The sequence below is a fragment of the Beta vulgaris genome, chromosome 5 (genome assembly GCF_026745355.1).
Source record: "Beta vulgaris subsp. vulgaris cultivar EL10 chromosome 5, EL10.2, whole genome shotgun sequence".
Taxonomy (NCBI): Eukaryota; Viridiplantae; Streptophyta; class Magnoliopsida; order Caryophyllales; family Amaranthaceae; genus Beta; species Beta vulgaris.
This window is the reverse complement of record NC_079206.1, coordinates 4,286,435-4,306,486: the sequence shown is the minus strand read 5'-3', so window position 1 is coordinate 4,306,486 and position 20,052 is coordinate 4,286,435. Positions and strand designations below refer to the sequence as shown.

Below are 20,052 nucleotides of genomic sequence, written 5' to 3'. Positions count from 1 at the left end.
CAAGCCTTTATAAACCACACTACCACCATTTCTGAACCTGTTAACTACTGGGAAGCCTCTCATCATGAAGGTTGGGTTCTGGCAATGAAGAAGGAGTTGGATGCACTCATTGCTAATGATACATGGGACATGGTTTCTCTTCCTAAAGGTAAGAAACCTATAGGGTGCAAGTGGGTATATAAGGTCAAGTTGAAGGCTGATGGATCAATAGAAAGGTTAAAGGCTAGGCTTGTAGCCAAAGGGTTCACTCAAAAATATGGGCTGGACTACAAGGAAACTTTCTCTCCTGTGGTGAAAATGACTACCATCAGGTGCCTTCTCTCTGTTGCAGCATCTCACAAATGGCCTCTTCATCAATTAGATATAAACAATGCCTTTCTTCATGGCATGTTACATGAAGAGGTTTATATGAAAGCCCCTGAGGGTTATCCTAACCCTTCACACCTTGTATGCAAGCTTAAAAAGTCTCTTTATGGACTTAAGCAAGCATCAAGGCAATGGTTTGCCAGATTAAATGAAGAACTTGTCAAGCAAGGCTATGTACAATCTAAGAATGATTATTCACTCTTCTTGAAGAAGGTTGATTCTTTTCTCACAATAGTGGCTGTTTATGTTGATGATATTATCATCACAGGCTCTAATACAACAGAGATTATAATCCCTCAAACAGCATCTTCACACCACTTTCAGTATTAAAGACTTGGTCTCCTCAATTTCTTTCTGGGAATGGAAGTCACTCACACTTCACAAGGCATCATTGTTACACAAAAGAAGTTTAGCAAAGAGCTCTTAGCTGATTGTGCTTTAGATGTCTCCAGAATAGCTAAAACTCCTCTTTCTGCTGCCACAAAGTTATCTTCAGAAATAGGAGACTTCTATCATGACCCTGAACAGTATAGAAGCTTGGTTGGCAAGCTTAATTTTCTCACTCATACTAGGCCAGATTTGGCTTATGCTGTTCAAACACTTAGCCAGTTTATGCACCAGCCCAGATTACCCCATTTCCAAGCCCTACATCATGTTCTCAGGTACTTGGCTCACACCCTAGGCCAAGGTATCCTTCTTCAAGCCACTTCTCATCTCACCCTCCAAGCTTATTCTGACTCAGACTGGGCATCTTGTCCTGACACCAGAAGGTCAGTTACTGGCTATATTTTATTACTTGGCAACTCTCCCATATCATGGAAATCCAAGAAACAGACTACTATATCCAGATCCTCCAGTGAGGCTGAGTATAGAGCTATGGCTGCAGCAGCTGCTGAAGTTACTTGGACTGTCAGACTTTTGCAAGAGTTTGATGTTTTGGATCTCAAGCCAGTCACTTTGAATTGTGATAATCAGAGTGCATTACACATTGGAAGAAACCCTGTATTTCATGAACGCACCAAGCATATTGACTTGGATTGCCATTTTACTAGGGAAAAGGTCCTAGAAGGATTACTTGAATTATCCTATCTTCCTACTACTGAGCAATTGGCAGATGTCATGACAAAGCCTTTGTCTTATCCTCAGCATTCTAAACTTACTTCCAAGCTTGGTATGACTGACATTCAGTCATCCTCCAGCTTGCAGGGGGGTAATGAAGTACAGCACACTGAAGTACAGCATACAACAGCAGCAGCTGAGATCACTGAAGCCACATCAGCTAATTAGTCATAACAGAATCTGTTATTCTGTTATTAGTTTGTTATTGTACTAAGCTGATCCTATTGGTTGTATAGTTGTAAGCTAGTATCCTATTGGTTACAACTTGTCATTGCTTGTACTATATAAAGTACTGCTGCTGTAATAATTGAGACTATCAATAAAATTTCTCTCTCTCTTCTCTCCTTCATTTCTATTCTCTCAATATATGTTAATGGAGTTTGATTGAAGTTTATAAAACTTCTTTACTACTATATGGTCATTATCAAAAGTACTCATAAAATACCCATCTTAGCACATCATCTTGGTTCAATATTCCCTTGTTTATTATAGGTCAACGAGTTTACCAGCAGACCACGCACATATTCAACGTGATACTGATACATGCATGGCGTGCTTACAAGCCTAATCAAACTCATATAATATTAAAATTTGTGTGTACTGAACTACAGATGTTACCATTTCTCAGAGTATAGCTCACTTTTCTCTTCCTTCTTGAGAACCCCTATACATTGCAGTTAGGAGTTAGGAATTAAAACGACATATAAGAAGTTAAAAATAAATATATTATTTAAGTATATAAGTATTATCTATATTGATTGACGCATAATTATACCATAAATTTCTAAATAACGAATGCCTTTTTAGTAAATGTGTTTGTAAATTTTTTTCTTATATGTAACTGTAAGGACTGCCTATATCAAAACTCATGCAATTCATGTGATAAAACTAATTTTAATTATTATAATCATATGTGGTATTTTAATAAGATCTCATATTAATATGCTTTTCTTTATAAATATTGATGTTGAATTATATACGGTCAAAGTTTAGTCACTCCACAAAAGCAGACCAGACAATGCAAGCACATCATACTAGAAAATTTCAGTCCAAATCAAATTAGACGATCAAAATCAAACCAGATCACACTGTTTCAGCCAGAGTTACATAGCCTAAATGTAACTTTATCTCTCGAATTAGAGTTGCGCAATGCACGAGATGATCAATTGTAATCTTAACAATATCTTAATAGGATACTCTTTTTCAATTAGGTTATCAAAACCAGAAACCTATTGCATAATAATTAATTAGCTCTAATATTTTCAGAGAAATGAATGAATCAGGTGAATTTATTTTATAACTTTTAATTAATATCATAAATCAATAATGTTTCAAAGTACTCTAATTTTCAAGCTGACCTATTGGTACAAATTATAAATTTTAAATGTTAGGAAACAGGGTGTTGTAGTTTGATTAATGCGGAACAGAAAATCAATGAAATAATAAAGGTGAGAAAATAATAAAGATGAACAAACAAAGAACACAAAGATTTACGTGGTTCAGTCAAATTTGACCTACATCCACAGGTGGGGGATTGGAGCTTCTTCACTATAATGGAGAAAAATCAGAGAGAATAATACAAGGAGTCCTAAATTCTAGAGGCTAAAAGTGTTTCATAAGTTGTGTGTAAATAATGAACACTAAGAGGTCCTTTTATTGCATAAGGAACCCCGCACAAAAACCCTAGAATATACTCCACACAAAACCCTAAAAAGAAAAACTGATTGGGAAACTTATCTTCAAAACCGCGAGTCGCGGTATGCTCTCGGCAGTCCTTCGTAAAACGGGCGTAACTTTCTCGTTTCTTATCGGAATTGGGCATATGACCTATCGTTGGAAAGCTCTTTGAACAATCTATCACCTCCAATTTGAATCACATCAAAATAATTTATATATTGAGAGATATGTGCGTTCAAAGTTAGCCTTATGCCATTCACAAGATTTCAAGTCATAATTAACATTAAATGTATATAAAAATGTATAACTAATTTACCTTCGTTAACTATCTTCAGTAGTTTAATATATATAAAAAATCCATTATAATTCTCTAAAAGTAATTAAACTCTATGTAAGCATTTTTGTCAATCTAAAACTTAAACAATTATTGAACTCAATCTTTTATTGTGACACTGTAAACTTACTTAACGCGTTGTATATACTCTTGAAAAATATTTCCCTTTTACATATATTGTTTACTGATTGATTTGTCTACAACTAGTTGAATCAAATCAAAATCAACTTCGAAAATTGGAACTAATCGATAAACCTGTCTCGTAGAATAATCTCTATTATATAACGGAAGAGGAGGGGGACACCAAAAATATCAAAACCCCTATTTTCCCCTTAAGTAATAAAATACAAATTCACCATATTTTACCATTATACCCTCAATTAACAAAATATTTACATCATCATTGATTTATCGACTTTCAAAAAACAGAAGAAAAATTTACAATGAACAATTTTTCGTATATATTATCACGCAATTGACCTTTTGTTTATTTTTGCATGCATCGCGTGCATACAAGACTAGTGTATACTAAAACAACAGTTTGGTATTAGATATGTAGAAGTGTCGTATCTCATACACAACATTGTGGTTTAGTTGGACATGGACTTGTTAGATTTTGGATCCTGCTAACGGGAGTATAGGACACCCATTAGCATTTGCCTTATATTATACTAGATGCTTTTTTTTTTTTTTTTTTGAAAGGTATACTAGATGCTTATGATTCCAATTGATGTTATTATTGGCCATGTTCATTCTTATATATTGTTAATAATTTGGTTATGTCTTTTTATTTTTATATATTTAATCCTGATCCGTCAAACACTTAAATATAAAGAAAACTCAGATACTATATTTGTGGGATAAAAACTCATTTTCCTGAAAATCTATAAATAAATAATTCAAGTCTTTAGTAGGGGTGTAAGCGGACTACGAAAGTCCATAGTCTAATCCAGTCCAATGCAAACTTGTCAGATTGGACTAAATTGGATTGGAAATGTTTTGGACTGGACTTGGACTCAATATTTTCGGATTGGATTTGGCTCACTTCTTTGGAGTCTAGTCCAGTCCAGTCCAGTCCAAAAATATTTTATGTTTAATATATATTTAATATTTATATATGTATTTATTTAATGTCTATATATTTAATATTTATATATATAATATAAAAGATGTATATGACTTATTTTATGGAATGAATATAATGAACTTAATTTTTCAAATTCAATTATGAGAACACGTTGTGAATAATTGAATCTAAGGGCATGTTCTCCCCAGCTTATTTTCAGTTCAGTTCAGTTCAGTTCAATTCAGTTCAGTTCAGTTCAATTCAGTTCAGTTCAGATCAGTTTAGTTCAGTTCAGATCAGTTCAGTTCAGTTCAGTTCAGCTCTTGACAATACTTTTACTCTCACATATCACTATTCATTTCAGTTCAGTTCAATTCAGTTCAGTTCAGTTCAGTTCAGTTCAGATCAGTTCAGTTCAGTTCAGTTCAATTCAGTTCATTTCAATTCAGTTCAGTTCAGTTCAATTCAGCTGTTTTATGCCGAAGAGAACAGGCCCTAAATCAAGAAAAAAAATATAATAATCGGAATGGAATGGACTGGATTCGGACTCAAGAAAAATTATCGGACTAGACTGATCTGGACTCAAAGAATATTTGAATCGGACTGGGACTCCATTTTTCGAGTCCAAAAAACTTCGGATAGGATTTGAATTTGACAAAGTCCAATCCAGTTTAATTCACTTCCACTCTTAGACATAGTCTTTAGTGTCAATGTTCCAATATCATCCTCAATAGTCAGTGTTGAGTCCTTTAAAAAAAAAAAATAGTCAGTATTGAGATATAGTCTAATAGAGCAATGAGTTAATTTGAAATTCTGTTATTACCTAAACAAAGGTAATGTTTTCCAATAAAGTCGATTAAGGGCCTGTTCTCTTCGGCATAAAACAGCTGAACTGAACTGAACTGAACTTATTGGAGCTTTTTTTTTTTTGAGGGGGAACTTATTGGAGCTGAACTGAATTGAACTGAACTTATTAGAGCTGAATTGAACTGAACTGAACTTATTGGAGCTGAACTGAACTGAACTGAACTGAACTGAACTGAGTTGAATTGAATTGAATTGAATTGAATTGGATTGAATTAAACTAAATTGAATGTAATTAATATATAAATAATATTTTAAACAATAATAATATGAATATTAAATAATAATTATAATGATAAGTAATAATAATGAATAATAATAATGATATTTTAAAATGATAGTTATAAATAAATAATATTAATAATCATAAATTAATAATAATAATAATAATAATTAATGATAATAATGATAATTAATAAAAATTATTTTATATTATTTGTATTAATATATTAATACTTGATGATGATATATAATAACAATAATATCTAAGAAGTAAATTAATATTACTATTTTAATAATTAGATTTAATAATATAAAAATATTTAGTAATAAAAATAATGATTGGGTTGGACGGCGAAAATTACATCATAAAACATCTTGACGCAATTTGATTGGTTTATGGGCTAAAAAAGTGGGTTTATTTGTGCTTTGACCTAAACTATGTTCCTCCTAATAATAATAGTAATAATAATGAGTAAAGCTATAATAAACAAAATAATATATAGAAACAACAACAATAATAATAATAATACTTAATAGTAATGATATATATTTAAATAATAATAATAATGATAATAATAATAATAATAATAATAATAAGAGTAATTAGTAAAATAAATTATACCAACATAATAATAATATTTAACAAAATGGTTATAAAAGAAAGGAGTTGAACTGAACTGAACTGAACTGAACTGATCTGAACTTATTGGAGCTGAACTGAACTTATTGGAGCTGAACTGAACTTATTGGAGCTGAACTGAATTGAACTGAACTTATTGAAGCTAAACTGAACTGAACTGAACTGAACTGAAAATAAGTTGGGGAGAACAGGCCCTAAAAGGGTCAGATTATACTCCTACTTCTTTTCCATGCCAGCACAAGCACAATCATGCATTTGATATGGTCTTAAAATCTGATTTATGCGAGCCTCTTATTTTCCGAATGGAACAAAATCATTGGTTGTCCTTAGTTGTTGGTGTTGCTTGATGATGCGCAACGTTATAAATGTATTGTTTCAGAATCCTAATCTAATGCTTATCTATTATGATAGCTATGTGCCTAGCTAGGTTAATTTAGAGTAGCATTTTTTGCATACTATAAGTGCATGTTATATTTACGTTTTTTTCCGATTAGTTATTAATTAATGTTACAAATTCTTTTATTCGAATATAATTTTATAATTATTTTTAATTTTGTAAAAAATATGTTTTTCTTAAATCAATACTTAGTTGGTTTTTTTAGTTATTTGTTCATTATTACTCAAATGTAGTATTGAGAAAAGGAAATAATATAAAGCAGAACAAATAAAGTAGGAGAATTTGAGTATCAGGTTCAACCGTTGAATATTATAAATGGATGAGTTTGATTCATATAATAGATATTACCGAATAGTATCAACATTTAAGTTTTGAAATATTATTAGTACAATTATTAATATGAAATTCAAATTTTTATTTTTTCTTCCGATTGTGTCAATTTAATTAAATTGTCAATTTAATTTTTTATGAGAATTTTGCCACACATATGAAAGAAGAGGAAATTATTCTCCTTAATTAAATATTTAATTGAAATTTTATCAATTTCATTGTTAAGTTGTTCAACATATATGACAATTAGCGTCAGCGAAAACAAAAAATTATTTAATACATATGACAATTTAAATTCATTAAAAATATATTAGACTTTTTATGAGGTGACACTATCTTCCCCCTCTCCCCTTCACTTATATAATAGAGATAATAATACTTTAAATACATTGAAGTGGATTGTTTTTACGTGGGGGTAAAATGTAACTTGTAGTGATTATAATAATCTACACTAACGTGATTAATTTCACGAGAAAAAAACATAACTTGATTTGGAGGTGTTGTCTAAAATTTGAGATCTAATCTCATTTACTTCACGAACTATTGAGCCTCTCTACATACTTGTACTATCTATACTAAAGGTGATTGAGATTAGTCCGACTCGATTTTGGGCGGGTTTTGGACACGTTTTTTAGACCGACCCAATTTTTTGGGTAAAAATTTCGGACAACGGGGAACTTATTATTTGGAAAATTAGGCCAAATTTCGGCATGTTCTGAAAATGGCCCGAAAAGCCAGCTAGGCCTGGTCCAAAACACCGGGCTTTGGCGTGATTTTTTGGCCCCGAACATACATTGGCCCGCTCTGCAGCTTTGGCAAAAAACGGACCACTTTTTTGGCCAAAGCCTAACCCGTCCCATGATCACCTTTAAACTATACTAATGAAAGACATTCCTAAAAAAGGAACGATGCCACGTGGCACTCTCCTTAAACTCGTTTTGCTCCATGTGATCCATATATGGTAAAAAAAATAGAAACGGCATAGTATAGGATTTGATCACGCGACTTCAAGTTTATATACTAAAGCCATAAACACTAGACCAAGGGGTTGTTTGACAATTGGCTGTTGGCTTTTGGTTGTTTTAGTTGGCTTGTTTGACAGGCTAGAATCAGTGGTTGTGTGTTTGGCTTTTTGAGTTGGTTATTCAAGCTAGCTGTTTGCAAAAGTATTTGGTAAAATTAGTTGTGAATGTTGGCTGTCTTATTAGAGAGTTTATGCGTCAAGAAACCAATCTAAAAAGCTACTCCATGCAACATTTTCATTTTGGCTTAACCAAAAAGCCAATAACCAAATAATTTTTTAAATTGGTTGTTTGATCAAATTGAAATGTCAAAAGACAAAAGCAAATTAAAAAATCACTTACCAAACATAATTCAAATAATATTTAGTGTTATCATCATCTTAAAATATAATATTAATAAATAAAACTTTTTCTTACCCGCGAAGTTATAGCTAGAATTTAATTACTAGTTTCCTATCAAGAGGTGTAGTAGTTACTCCTGGACCCTGGTAGCAAAGAAAATCATTTTCCCTAACAAAACAATCAAGCAAGAACAATAAAAACCTGCTGAAATGTCCAACCATAAAATGTCCAACTTGATGGTCCTAGTAGGTCATGCCAAATTAGGGTCATAGTGCGATTATTCCCATTCGCCACATGGAAACACTTGGTCCACATTCAAGAAATGTAGGTTAATATTACACACGCAATATAGAAACAAGACATGTGATCAATATCAACATTGCTTAATTATCTATATATATATAAAATCAACATTGCTTAGCTTCAAGTTGAATATTCAACGGAAAGATGTTTAGGTCTCTACGATGTCCAAATTATTCAAGAGAAATTCTTGAAAAGAAAAACAACTTCGGTTGACAGATTTCAGGAAAATATTATTGGAAAAATGTAAAAAAAAAAAATCACCCTCCTTCGGTTGACCAAAACTGCAACGTCGGTCGTTTAACGACCGTTGGCCGTCGGCGTTCTTTTTAGCGACGGCTTTTGGAACATCAGCGACGGCCTTCAAACCGTCGGTGACTGGGCCTTTTCTTGAAGTGATAGTATCATAGTATTGTTTTTTATTTATATTTAAATGAGAAGGGAAGCTCCAAAAGCTAAGAAGAAATAAAGAAAATTAAACAAAGGCTATTAGTAAGCATGGGTTTTAGCTTTTATACAATTTGAAAGGATTATTGTCACCATATAGGTTTTAAAACAAAGTGTTACGTGAACTATCATCTAGTTCTATTTTCAACAACAACAAAAAAGCTATATTCTACTTTTAAAAGCTATGATTACCTTAAAAGCTAAATATTTTTCTAAAACGTTACCTCTATTATCGTAAAAGGTCTTTTCTGTTTATTTACCAAAGATCACTTATACTTTCACAAGAAGTTCCAACTTGCTTAAAAAACCTCTAAATGGTACCTCAACATGTTTCTCGAGCACACCCTAAAGCATCAAGCATGGGATCAGAATCGTTTGTAATAGCAACAAAAAAAATCACTTCTATTAAATTACTACTCATCTATCGATACCCATTTTCATAAAGTTAAATTTTAAAGGAGAATAACTAAAACTCTTTGACTAAAGTATATTTTTTGATCAGAATCACCATCTTTCTATCGATGCCAATTGGAATGAAAATAAAATTTCACTCTTTTGTCCCCCTTCCGTTCCCTCCCTATTTTGCCCTACCCCTCCTCCTTTGCATAAATGCTAACCATACACAATATGAGTGACACCAAATAAGACAAAAATAAAATACTAGTGATTGCGTAGGTGCCAATAATTATAGGTGGTTGGAGTTTATCATTTTATGGTTTAGTTTGGTTGAATTTGGTTTCTATATTACAACTTTTATGGTTTAAACTTATGAGGCATAATGAAGTATCGAGAGTGACTGAGATACAAAATGAGACATTAAATGAAACATACAATTTCGAGACTTTTAAAAATAATTTTGTGTTAATTTTCATAGAATTTATTTATTTAACGAGCTAGCTAAAAATAAACAAACTTTACAAAAATTCTTTGAAAAATAAAAAGCAATAATAGAAAGTCGAGTGTTCCTCATTGATTTAATAAAAATGATGATATACACACATCACGAGCAATTACATGGCCAAAAATTTATATACATATCTCTGTTTTTCGAGTACAAAATTCAAAGTTGCAAATCTTCACCCATCATATCTACATGTCGAGGGGTTGCTTAATAACAGGCCACATAATGTTTGTAGCTCATCAACACACCTTTTGGATGCCGAAAAAATTAAACAATAGTTGTCAAAAACTACATTCAACTTTCCTCAAATTTTTCGAATTAGATACTTTAATCTTACTTTTTTCTTTTTTGGGGGGTTAGATAGGATGGTATATTGAAGGTTTTCTATAAGTTAAATCTTATGAGACATTAGACCATGAATTACAACAAGTGATATTATGAGAGATTTATCCATATTTGGCTCCACTTCCAAGTTTAATACATCATTTCCTAACATTACTCCTCCTTTTGCTTGCTTTCTTGTAACCTACAAAACATAAAAACCATCACTTAATTAACATGCCATATATACATATCCAACGAGTATATCAAGAATGTATTGACCTAATGGTTAAGATTGAGGTGCTGTGAACAATAGGTCACAGGTTCGATTCCCCTCCTTTTTTTGTACTGTCTTCATGGCTCATATGGATAAAAAAAAAAGAGTAACAAATAAATTTGGTTAATTACCTCAGCAACAACAATTCCATCGCCTCGAATTATCTTGTATTCTGATTTTTGAGGACATCCTTGGATTCTAAAGCAAGAAAATGCTTGACAAGAATCACCTTTAATTGTAACTTGACATGAAAATCCACCACCTTTATTAAAAACTTTGCTCATTTTCTTTACTTGAAACCATGGCTTATCTTGTTTAACTCTCTCATTTTTGTATCCATTCCAATTCTCATTAACTCTCAACTTCTGCAAAATCAAACATAAATATCACATAATTAATAAAGTACTCTATTTTTATCTTTGCAAATCTCCTAATAATTGAAGAAACTCAAAAATATATATAGTTTCATGAATAATTGTCAAAGGATCAACTCAACCAAAAGTTTAAGCTAATGGTTGAATCCCCAAATGAGAAATTGATCAACCAATTTGCCACGCTGGCTCTTGATATCATGTCAAAGGACTAGTTCAACCAAAAGTTTAAGCTAATGGTTGAGGCCCCAGAAATAGATCTATACTCTATCAATAATCATACAAGGAATTACTCTATACCTTTCTAAGCAAGGTACTTAAGACTTTTCCCTTAAGATCCATGAGATAAACTTGGCTGCTACACTTTGTATCATAATTATCGATACGATAGACGACGACGCCGCTAGCATCATAGATTGTGCAACCATTGCCATTGAGTACGAGTGATTTCATCCAAACTGTATATTTTTCTTTCTCTTCTGAACAACTTGATGATGTTGAAGAAGAAGATAAGAGATGAGGGTGAATTTTATTTTTGGCCATGTATGTATATGCGAGAGCTACAACTTATTACAAGTTAAAAGTGTATTATTTGTAGATCGCAATAGTTGGGCGGTGGAGTAAATGGAATTTTTTTGGAGAGCATTAAGTTGTGTATACTATGTGGCTTAGCTTGCTAGAAAAATGGATGACTTTGAATGTTCTTCCCTTAAATAACGGATTGTTGAGGTTAGATGATTAGGACAGTGCCAGATAGTCAGATAGACCCACACTGTCTTGAAGTTGTTCGTATTAATTTAAGTTCGAGCAAAGCAATAATTTTTTTTGCCAAATGAAGGTATACCTACCTATATAGTAGTACTATTATATATGATAGTTTTTTTAAAAAAAGTTGGTAAGATGAAGGGACTCTATTGAACTGGTACCTCATATAGGTACAACGAGTCAGGTTTGTAGGTCAGACTTCTTGGAGGGAGGGGGGATGGTAAGGGAAACCTCACCCCCAAGGAGCTCCTAGTGGAATTTGATCGCGTGAACTTAAAATCATGATGCTAAATCTTTACCACTAGGTCAAGTCATGCTTGGTAGTATTATATATATGATATGATCACTATCAATATTGATATTATTGCTTGTATATCTACCTAAAAAAAATAAAAAAAATTATTGCTTGTATATTTGACCTAGCACATATGTGGGTAAGTATAGTCCATACTCAAAGATGGGAGAAATTTGTCCAATTTGATCTGATCATATATTTATATTCTAGAAATATCTCATAATTAATTAAGTCAACAAAACATCACCATTGAGATTGAGATGGGATAAATTCTCTAATTCTAAAAATTGATATTTTATTAATTAATTTATGGGACGTTTGATATGTGTGATTAACGATTTTGTGGCGAAAATGATGGTAGGAGGATATAAATTTGGTGAATGAAAAGGTAAAAGAATGCTCTTAATGTAGTAGTCCACCTTCCTTGAATGGGAAATGTATTTTCGAGAAACTAAGACTTTTGTCATTTTAGTTTTTCAATTTTGATTAATCAACTTATTAGAATCAAACCCAAAATCAAACCAGCAATTAGGCTTCAGTGACAGTATTAGGAGATACTGCCTCGCAAAAATCATTATTGTCCAATGTCCATAAACTAAGTGACAGTAGGACCGTTCCAAAAATAAGTGACAGTAGTATATGAGTTGTTTAAAAAACTAAGGGATTATGGTTTATTGTCATCATACAAAGTATTAATTAGTATATATTAACACTAACACATCTGATGTTGGTTAAAAAGGAAGATTACGATAGTACTATCACTTGCTATGTTATAAGGACTTTCTAACCCATGTACCAAATTAGAGGTATGTTACAGTATAACAGAAATAAAGATTCTGTTATTCTGTTATAAGTAGTTAAGAAACTGTTAGCCAGTTTTGGCGCCAAATTCTGTTAAATAGAGAATGTTCTAATCTCTGAAATTCTGTAGATCTTTTGTTGTAAGCTGTAGTATAAATAACAAAGGAGCTAATGCTGTAATATTCATTCAGAATATAATACAAATCTCTTCTTCTCTCTTCCTTCTTTTATCTCTCTCTATTCCTATCTCAATTCTGTAGTCTAACAGTTGAAGTCCTAGACTCCTGTATCAATGGTATCAGAGCTCTTCTTTTCTTGGACCCATTTCCGCCATTAAAACACAAAACTTTTCTTGCAAAATTGATCTGTACACAACCTGTTTGTAAGAATGCCAGCTACCAGAAATTCATCTTCTACTATGGAAGAGCAATTAAGAAGTATGGAGCAAAGATTGGAGGAACAATCTCAGAAACAAGAAGCTCAATCAAGATTGTTTGAAGAATCAATGGCAAGAATGTTGCAGGCCATTACTGAACTCAAGAATGATAGGGGTGACAGAAGACCATCTGAATCTCCAAGATCCGAAACTGGAGAAAGAAGCTCAGCAAGGATTCTGGGGTATGTACCTAAACTGGAGTTCCCTAAATTTGATGGCACTAATGCTAGGCTATGGATAAAGAAATGCAGTAAGTATTTCTCACTTTGCAAGATTGCTGATGATCAGAAAGTAGATTTAGCATCATTACATATGATTGAGAAGGCAGAATGTTGGGTAACAAGTTACTTAGCTGTGAGGAAAGGTGTTGATTGGTCTGACTTTGTAATTGATGTTAATGCAAGATTTAAAGATGATTCTAGCAGAAATGTAGTTGAAAAATTTAACAAGTTACAGCAAGATGGATCTCTAGAACAATACATTGATGATTTTGAAACATTAAAGTCATTAATGATGCAAGATAATCATGATCTTCCTGAGGCATACATGTTAGACAGCTTCATAGGAGGTATGAAACCTGCTGTCAAACCCTTGGTAAAAGCTTTCAAACCTACTTCTATAACCCAAGCAATTGAGTATGCTAGGTTATTAGAAGAATCTTTAAGCCTAAACACAACCAAATACCCTAAACACACATCTAACTTTGCCTATTCTAAACCAATCCAAGCAACTCCATTATCTTCTCACCCACCTTTATTACCTAATCCATTACCACCTTCTACTTCTTCTCTTCCTCTCACAAAATTTAACCCAAGACAAAGAAACTCAAGGCATATTCCTGCTGATGTCAAGGCTGATAAGATTGCAAGGGGTCTATGCTATTATTGTGATAAGCCATTTGAGAAGGGTCATAAGTGTGACTTCAAGGAACCTCAACTGTTTACAGTTGAAATTCCTGGATCTTCCTCTGATAATGATGAAGACTCACCACTGCCAGAGAGTCCACAAGGTACAGAACCTTGTATTTCAGTACATGCTTTATCAGGAAACCAAAGTTATAATACTATGAGGCTTACTGGAGTTCAGGAGGGCAGGACATTACATATCTTGGTGGATTCAGGAAGCACTCATAACTTCTTGGACCTATCAACAGCCAAGAAACTGGGATGTAAGCTGGAATTTATTCCTTCCCAAGCAGTAACTGTAGCAGATGGGAATAATTTACAATGTCAGTATATAGTGAAGGATTTTGAATGGGAAATGAATGGGAAACTATTCACTACAGATGTGATGTTGATAGACTTGGGCAGTTGTGATATGGTCCTTGGTATTCAATGGTTAAGTACTTTAGGCACTGTATTTTGGGATTTTAAAAAGTTGATCATGGAGTTCACTTATGATGGTGTTCAGTTTGTATTGAAGGGTCTCACCCCTAAGAAATTGGCTGTAACTAATGCCATTTCTAACAAGTCCCTGGAACATGCTGCCCAGTTATGTTTGATTCAGGTGAGACAAGTGTGCCTAGCTGGGGAAACTCAGTTGCTACACCTAGAAACTATGTCTTCTCAAACTCCTGCACCTGAGTTACTTGCCTTACAACAAAAGTATGCTAGTGTATTTGCTGATCCGGAGGAGTTACCACCTCTAAGGGGTGTTTTTGATCATAGAATCCCATTAATTGAAGGCTCAACTGCAGTCAACATTAGGCCATATAGGTATCCATTGAAGCAGAGAGATGTTATTGAACAACTCATACAAGAAATGCTGGATAGAGGTATTATTCAAAACAGCTCTAGTCCATTTGCTTCTCCTGTTGTTTTGGTTGGCAAGAAAGATGGCACATGGAGGTTATGTGTTGACTATAGAGAATTGAATAATAGGACAGTAAAGAATAAATTTCCTATTCCTATTGTAGATGAATTAATAGATGAATTGTCTGGAGCTGTTGTGTTTAGTAAACTTGATTTGAGGGCTGGGTATCACCAGATGAGAGTTCACCCTGATGATGTGTTTAAGACTGCCTTTAAAACACATACAGGACACTTTGAATTCTTGGTTATGCCATTTGGCTTAACCAATGCACCTGCATCCTTTCAGGGATGGATGAATGCCATTTTTAAACCTTTATTAAGGAAGAATGTGTTGGTGTTTTTTGATGATATTTTGGTCTACAGTCCTTCAATAGAAGCTCATTGGAGACATCTTGCGGAAGTCTTTGATCTCATGCAAAAGAATCAGTTGTTTGCTAAAGCCAGTAAATGCTCTTTTGCTATACCTAAGGTGGAGTATTTGGGTCACTTCATCTCTGCCAAAGGAGTAGAAACAGATCCTAATAAAATTGCTGCAGTTAGTTCTTGGCCTACTCCTTCTTCAGTAAAGGAATTAAGGAGCTTCTTGGGGTTGGCTGGTTATTACAGGAAGTTTGTGAAAGGTTTTGCTTTGCTGTCTAAACCATTAACAGATTTGTTAAAGAAAGGAGCTTGGGGATGGCATGATGAAGCTCAACTGGCCTTTGATCAGTTGAAAACTGCTCTTACTTCTGCACCTGTTCTAGCCATTCCTAATTTCAAGCAGCCTTTTGTAGTTGAAACTGATGCTTCCAAGACAGGTATAGGAGCAGTCTTGATGCAACAACAGCACCCTATAGCTTTCTTGAGCAAAGCTTTAGGTCCTAGGTGGCAGGCTCTTTCTGTTTATGAAAAAGAATTGTTAGCTATTGTGTGTGCAGTCCAGAAATGGGAACAATACTTAATGGGGGACCATTTTATCATCAAGACAGATCAAAAGAGTTTGAAATGGCTACTACAACAGAAAGTATCCACACCTTTTCAGCAATTTTGGCTAAGCAAATTGATGGGCTTTGACTATGAGATACAATATAAAGCTGGAAAGGAGAATGTGGCTGCTGATGCACTCTCTAGAGTCCAGGGCTCTTCTCTCTTGTGCATGGCTATTTCTGTGCTATCTTCAGACTTAAACCATTTACTTCAGCAAAGCTATGCCCTAGATAACTGTTTAATTCTTATTTTGCAGCAGCTCAATGCTTCTCTACCTGTGCAGAATTTTTCTCTACAGCATGATTTACTAAGGAGAAAAGGGAAGATTGTAGTTGGCCCTGATAACAACCTGCGAACCAAGTTGATTGCTTGGTTACATGCTTCTCCTGAAGGAGGCCATTCAGGTAGAGAAATCACTCTCACAAGGGTCAGAGGCTTGTTCTATTGGAAAGGAATGACTAGAGATGTTAGTCATTTTGTGAGAAGCTGTGTTACATGTCAATCTTCTAAATATGACACTTCTCCCAAGCCTGGCAAACTCCAGCCTCTACCTATTCCTACTGAAGTCTGGTTAGATGTCTCTATGGACTTTATCACTGGCCTACCTAAGTCTATGGGCAGAGATGTTATTTTGGTTGTTGTGGACAGATTTAGCAAGTATAGCCATTTCCTTACATTACAACATCCTTTCACAGCTTTACAAGTAGCTCAGGCTTACTTGGATGATGTTTTTAAACTTCATGGGTGGCCAAGGTCCATAGTCAGTGACAGGGACCCAATTTTCATTAGCCAATTTTGGAAAGGCTTATTTTCTCTTCAAGGCACTGAATTCTTGTTATCTTCAGCCTATCACCCTGAGACTGATGGTCAAACTAAGGTTGTTAATAGGTGTTTAGAAACCTATCTCAGATGCATGTGCAGTGATCAACCTAAGGATTGGTGTAAATGGCTTCCCCTAGCAGAATGGTGGTATAATACACATTTCCATTCCTCTTTGCAGCTTACTCCCTATGAAGTGGTCTATAACCAACCTCCTCCCCTTCACTTACCTTACTTACCTGGAGAATCTGCTAATGCTGAAGTTGATAGAAGTTTACAGCGCAGAGAATCTATGATTAAAATGATTAAGTCTCATTTAATCAAGGCTCAGGAGAGAATGAAGAAACAAGCAGATAAACATAGGGCTGAGAGACAATTTGCTGCAAATGATTGGGTATGGTTAAAGCTTCAAGGTTATAGACAACAGTCTGTTCAGGCAAGGAGCAATAATAAATTGTCTCCTAAATACTATGGGCCATTTCAGATCTTAGCTCCTGTTGGCAAAGTAGCCTATAAACTCAAATTACCTGCTGGTTCACACATTCACAATGTGTTTCATGTGTCTCAGCTTAAAAGATTTCAGGGCCATTTGCCTGCTGCTGCCCATATTCCTCCTTGGCTACAGGGCACTTCTCAAGATGTTTTGTACCCTGAGGCAATTCTAGACACTAAGCTACTACAGATATCTAATCTGGCTGTTCTTCATTACTTAGTCCAATGGACAGGATGTCCTGAATTTGAGGCTACTTGGGTCCCTGCTCCTGAATTTGTCAGTCAGTTTCCTTCCTTTCCTATTCCTACTTGACTTTGGGACAAGTCTTTTCTTGCAGGGGGAAGTAATGTTACAGTATAACAGAAATAAAGATTCTGTTATTCTGTTATAAGTAGTTAAGAAACTGTTAGCCAGTTTTGGCGCCAAATTCTGTTAAATAGAGAATGTTCTAATCTCTGAAATTCTGTAGATCTTTTGTTGTAAGCTGTAGTATAAATAACAAAGGAGCTAATGCTGTAATATTCATTCAGAATATAATACAAATCTCTTCTTCTCTCTTCCTTCTTTTATCTCTCTCTATTCCTATCTCAATTCTGTAGTCTAACAGTTGAAGTCCTAGACTCCTGTATCAAGGTAATCATGGTCGGGCCGTGTTGGGTTTGGGTTTAGCCTCCCTAAAAAGTCTCCATTGGTTTGGCTGTGTCAAATTTTTGTCTTCAAAGCCCGTTATATTAGGCCAAAAATAGCGGTTTTTTGTACCAAAATCGGATTGGGACAATATTTAGACTAAAAAGACATTTTCTAGAGGTGATCATGGGTCGGGCTGCGCCTTCAAAAATTGCCCACTGGTCGGGCCAAAATTTTGTGCCCAAAGCCCACAATTTCGGGCCAAATGAGCGGCCTTTTTGCTCCGAGCAAAATAATAGACTAAAAACACATTTTTGGCTTGGCCAAAGCAAAAAAACGGACCGGGCCAGGCCCGACCGCGGGAAAAAACATTTTGCCCAAACTCGCCTAAAAATCGGGTCGAGTCGGGCTGGAGTTGATTAGCTCAAACATTTTCGACTTGTTTGGAGCCAAAAAAATCGGGCCAAAAAATTTGCCCAAGCCTGAAAAATTCGAGTCGCTCGGGCTAATTTAGCCGTGGGCGGTGGAACGTCCTAGCCAGGTGTTCTGACCCTTATAAAAAATCTGACGATTTTGGGGTGGCGGGTGGAACGTTTGGACAGACGTCTGACCTGCATGTTTGGGCCATGGGTGGAACATCATTTTAGGTGAGTGGTGACAAGTGATGGCAGTCGGGGTGGAGGTGTATGGCAAGAGGTGGTGGTTTGAGAAAAAAACTCAAAAAAGGAAGGATAAAGTTAGAAATGTTTGGTAGAGCGAGGACGATTTTAATAAATTTTGGAGCTATCTTTAATATTCTCGATATCATAAGCAACTAACTAACTAAGGACATGTTCTCCACAACTTATTTTCAGTTCAATTCAGTTCAGTTGCAATCAGTTCAGTCCAATGCAGTTCGGCAATTCAGTTCGGTTCAGTTCAGTTCAGCTCCAACTATCATTTCTATTGGTTATAATTTAATTCATTTCAGTTTGGTTCAATTTAGTTGATTAGTTGCAATAAGTTCAGTTGAATTCAATTCAGTTTAGTCTAGACCTGAGCATGGGCCGGGCTGGGCCTATTCATGGGCTCGGCCCGTGGGATTGGGGAAATGGCGGGCCGGGCGAGGCCCAACCCCGTGAGTGTCGGGCCTGAACTTTCCAGGTTTTGTCTATGGGCCGGGCTCGTGCCTCCTGCGGGCCTGGCCCGTGTTTTATATTATTTTTTTGGATTTTTGATAGTTTTAAGCTAAAAAACAAAGGAAAGGATTGTTCGGCCCACGGACCATCTAGGTGGGCTCGTGCCGGTGCGGGGGTGAAATAAAATTTCTTAACCGTGACAGGCGCGTGGCCCACGTAGCGGACAACAGGGTGGGCCGGGCCTTGAGCGGGCTCGGGCCGGACCGAGCCGCGTGCTAGACCGGCCCATGCCCACCTATAATTTAGTCCAATTCTTTTATGTCGAAAAGAACATGCCTAAGCAAGCCGTAAATTATACATATCTTCCCACCCCACTGATAAAACAAGTAAACATGCATGCATTTATTGTATTTGTCTATGACAATTCTCTTAACAAAAAAAGAAAAGCAAAACTATGATAAAGGCTTGGTTTTGGACGATGAATTAACTGGAAATATAAAAGTTCGCTATCAAGAAAACATTGTTGTAAAGCTTGTCCAGGTGCCAACAAGACCACACAAGACATCTCCTTTAACAACATAGGCCATATTAATAATTATCACATCTGATAAGCTCGAACATAATTTTGAAGTAGGGACAAAGCGAGAAATTAAAAGTTAACGAAGTTAAAAATAAATAGTAGTAGTCGGTTTTAATTTTAAAAATCGGATTGCCATTATAAAAAAGATGTAATTTTAGTAGTAAGAATCTCTTTCAAGTTAGAGTGTGTTCTTTTGAAATTATTTTTAGTTCAGTTTAGTTTAATTTAGTTCAGTTGAGTTCAGTTCATTATTATTATTATTATTATTATTATTATTATTATTATTATTATTATTATTATTATTATTATTATTATTATTATTATTATTATTATTATTGTTATTAT

The 20,052-nt window shown here is 34.7% G+C and overlaps 1 protein-coding gene across 1 annotated transcript; it reads right to left on the bottom strand.

Moving 5' to 3' along the window:
- Positions 1-10,071: 10,071 nt before the first annotated feature.
- LOC104885280 (protein LURP-one-related 11) lies at positions 10,072-11,687 on the bottom strand. The gene is made up of 3 exons (XM_010669975.4): positions 11,297-11,687; positions 10,757-10,990; positions 10,072-10,553 (listed from the first exon to the last, which is right to left on the bottom strand). The coding sequence occupies exons 1-3, from the start codon at positions 11,537-11,539 to the stop codon at positions 10,419-10,421; spliced, it is 612 nt and encodes a 203-aa protein (XP_010668277.2). The 5' UTR covers positions 11,540-11,687; the 3' UTR covers positions 10,072-10,418.
- Positions 11,688-20,052: the final 8,365 nt, after the last annotated feature.

Coding starts and splice junctions, on each gene's coding strand:
- LOC104885280 (XM_010669975.4), bottom strand. CDS start 11,539: ATGGCCAAAAATAAAATTCACCCTCATCTCTTATCTTCTTCTTCAACA. Junction 10,991..11,296: donor TAAGTACCTTGCTTAGAAAG/GTATAGAGTAAT, acceptor TTGATTTTGCAG/AAGTTGAGAGTTAATGAGAA. Junction 10,554..10,756: donor ATGGAATTGTTGTTGCTGAG/GTAATTAACCAA, acceptor TATGTTTTGTAG/GTTACAAGAAAGCAAGCAAA.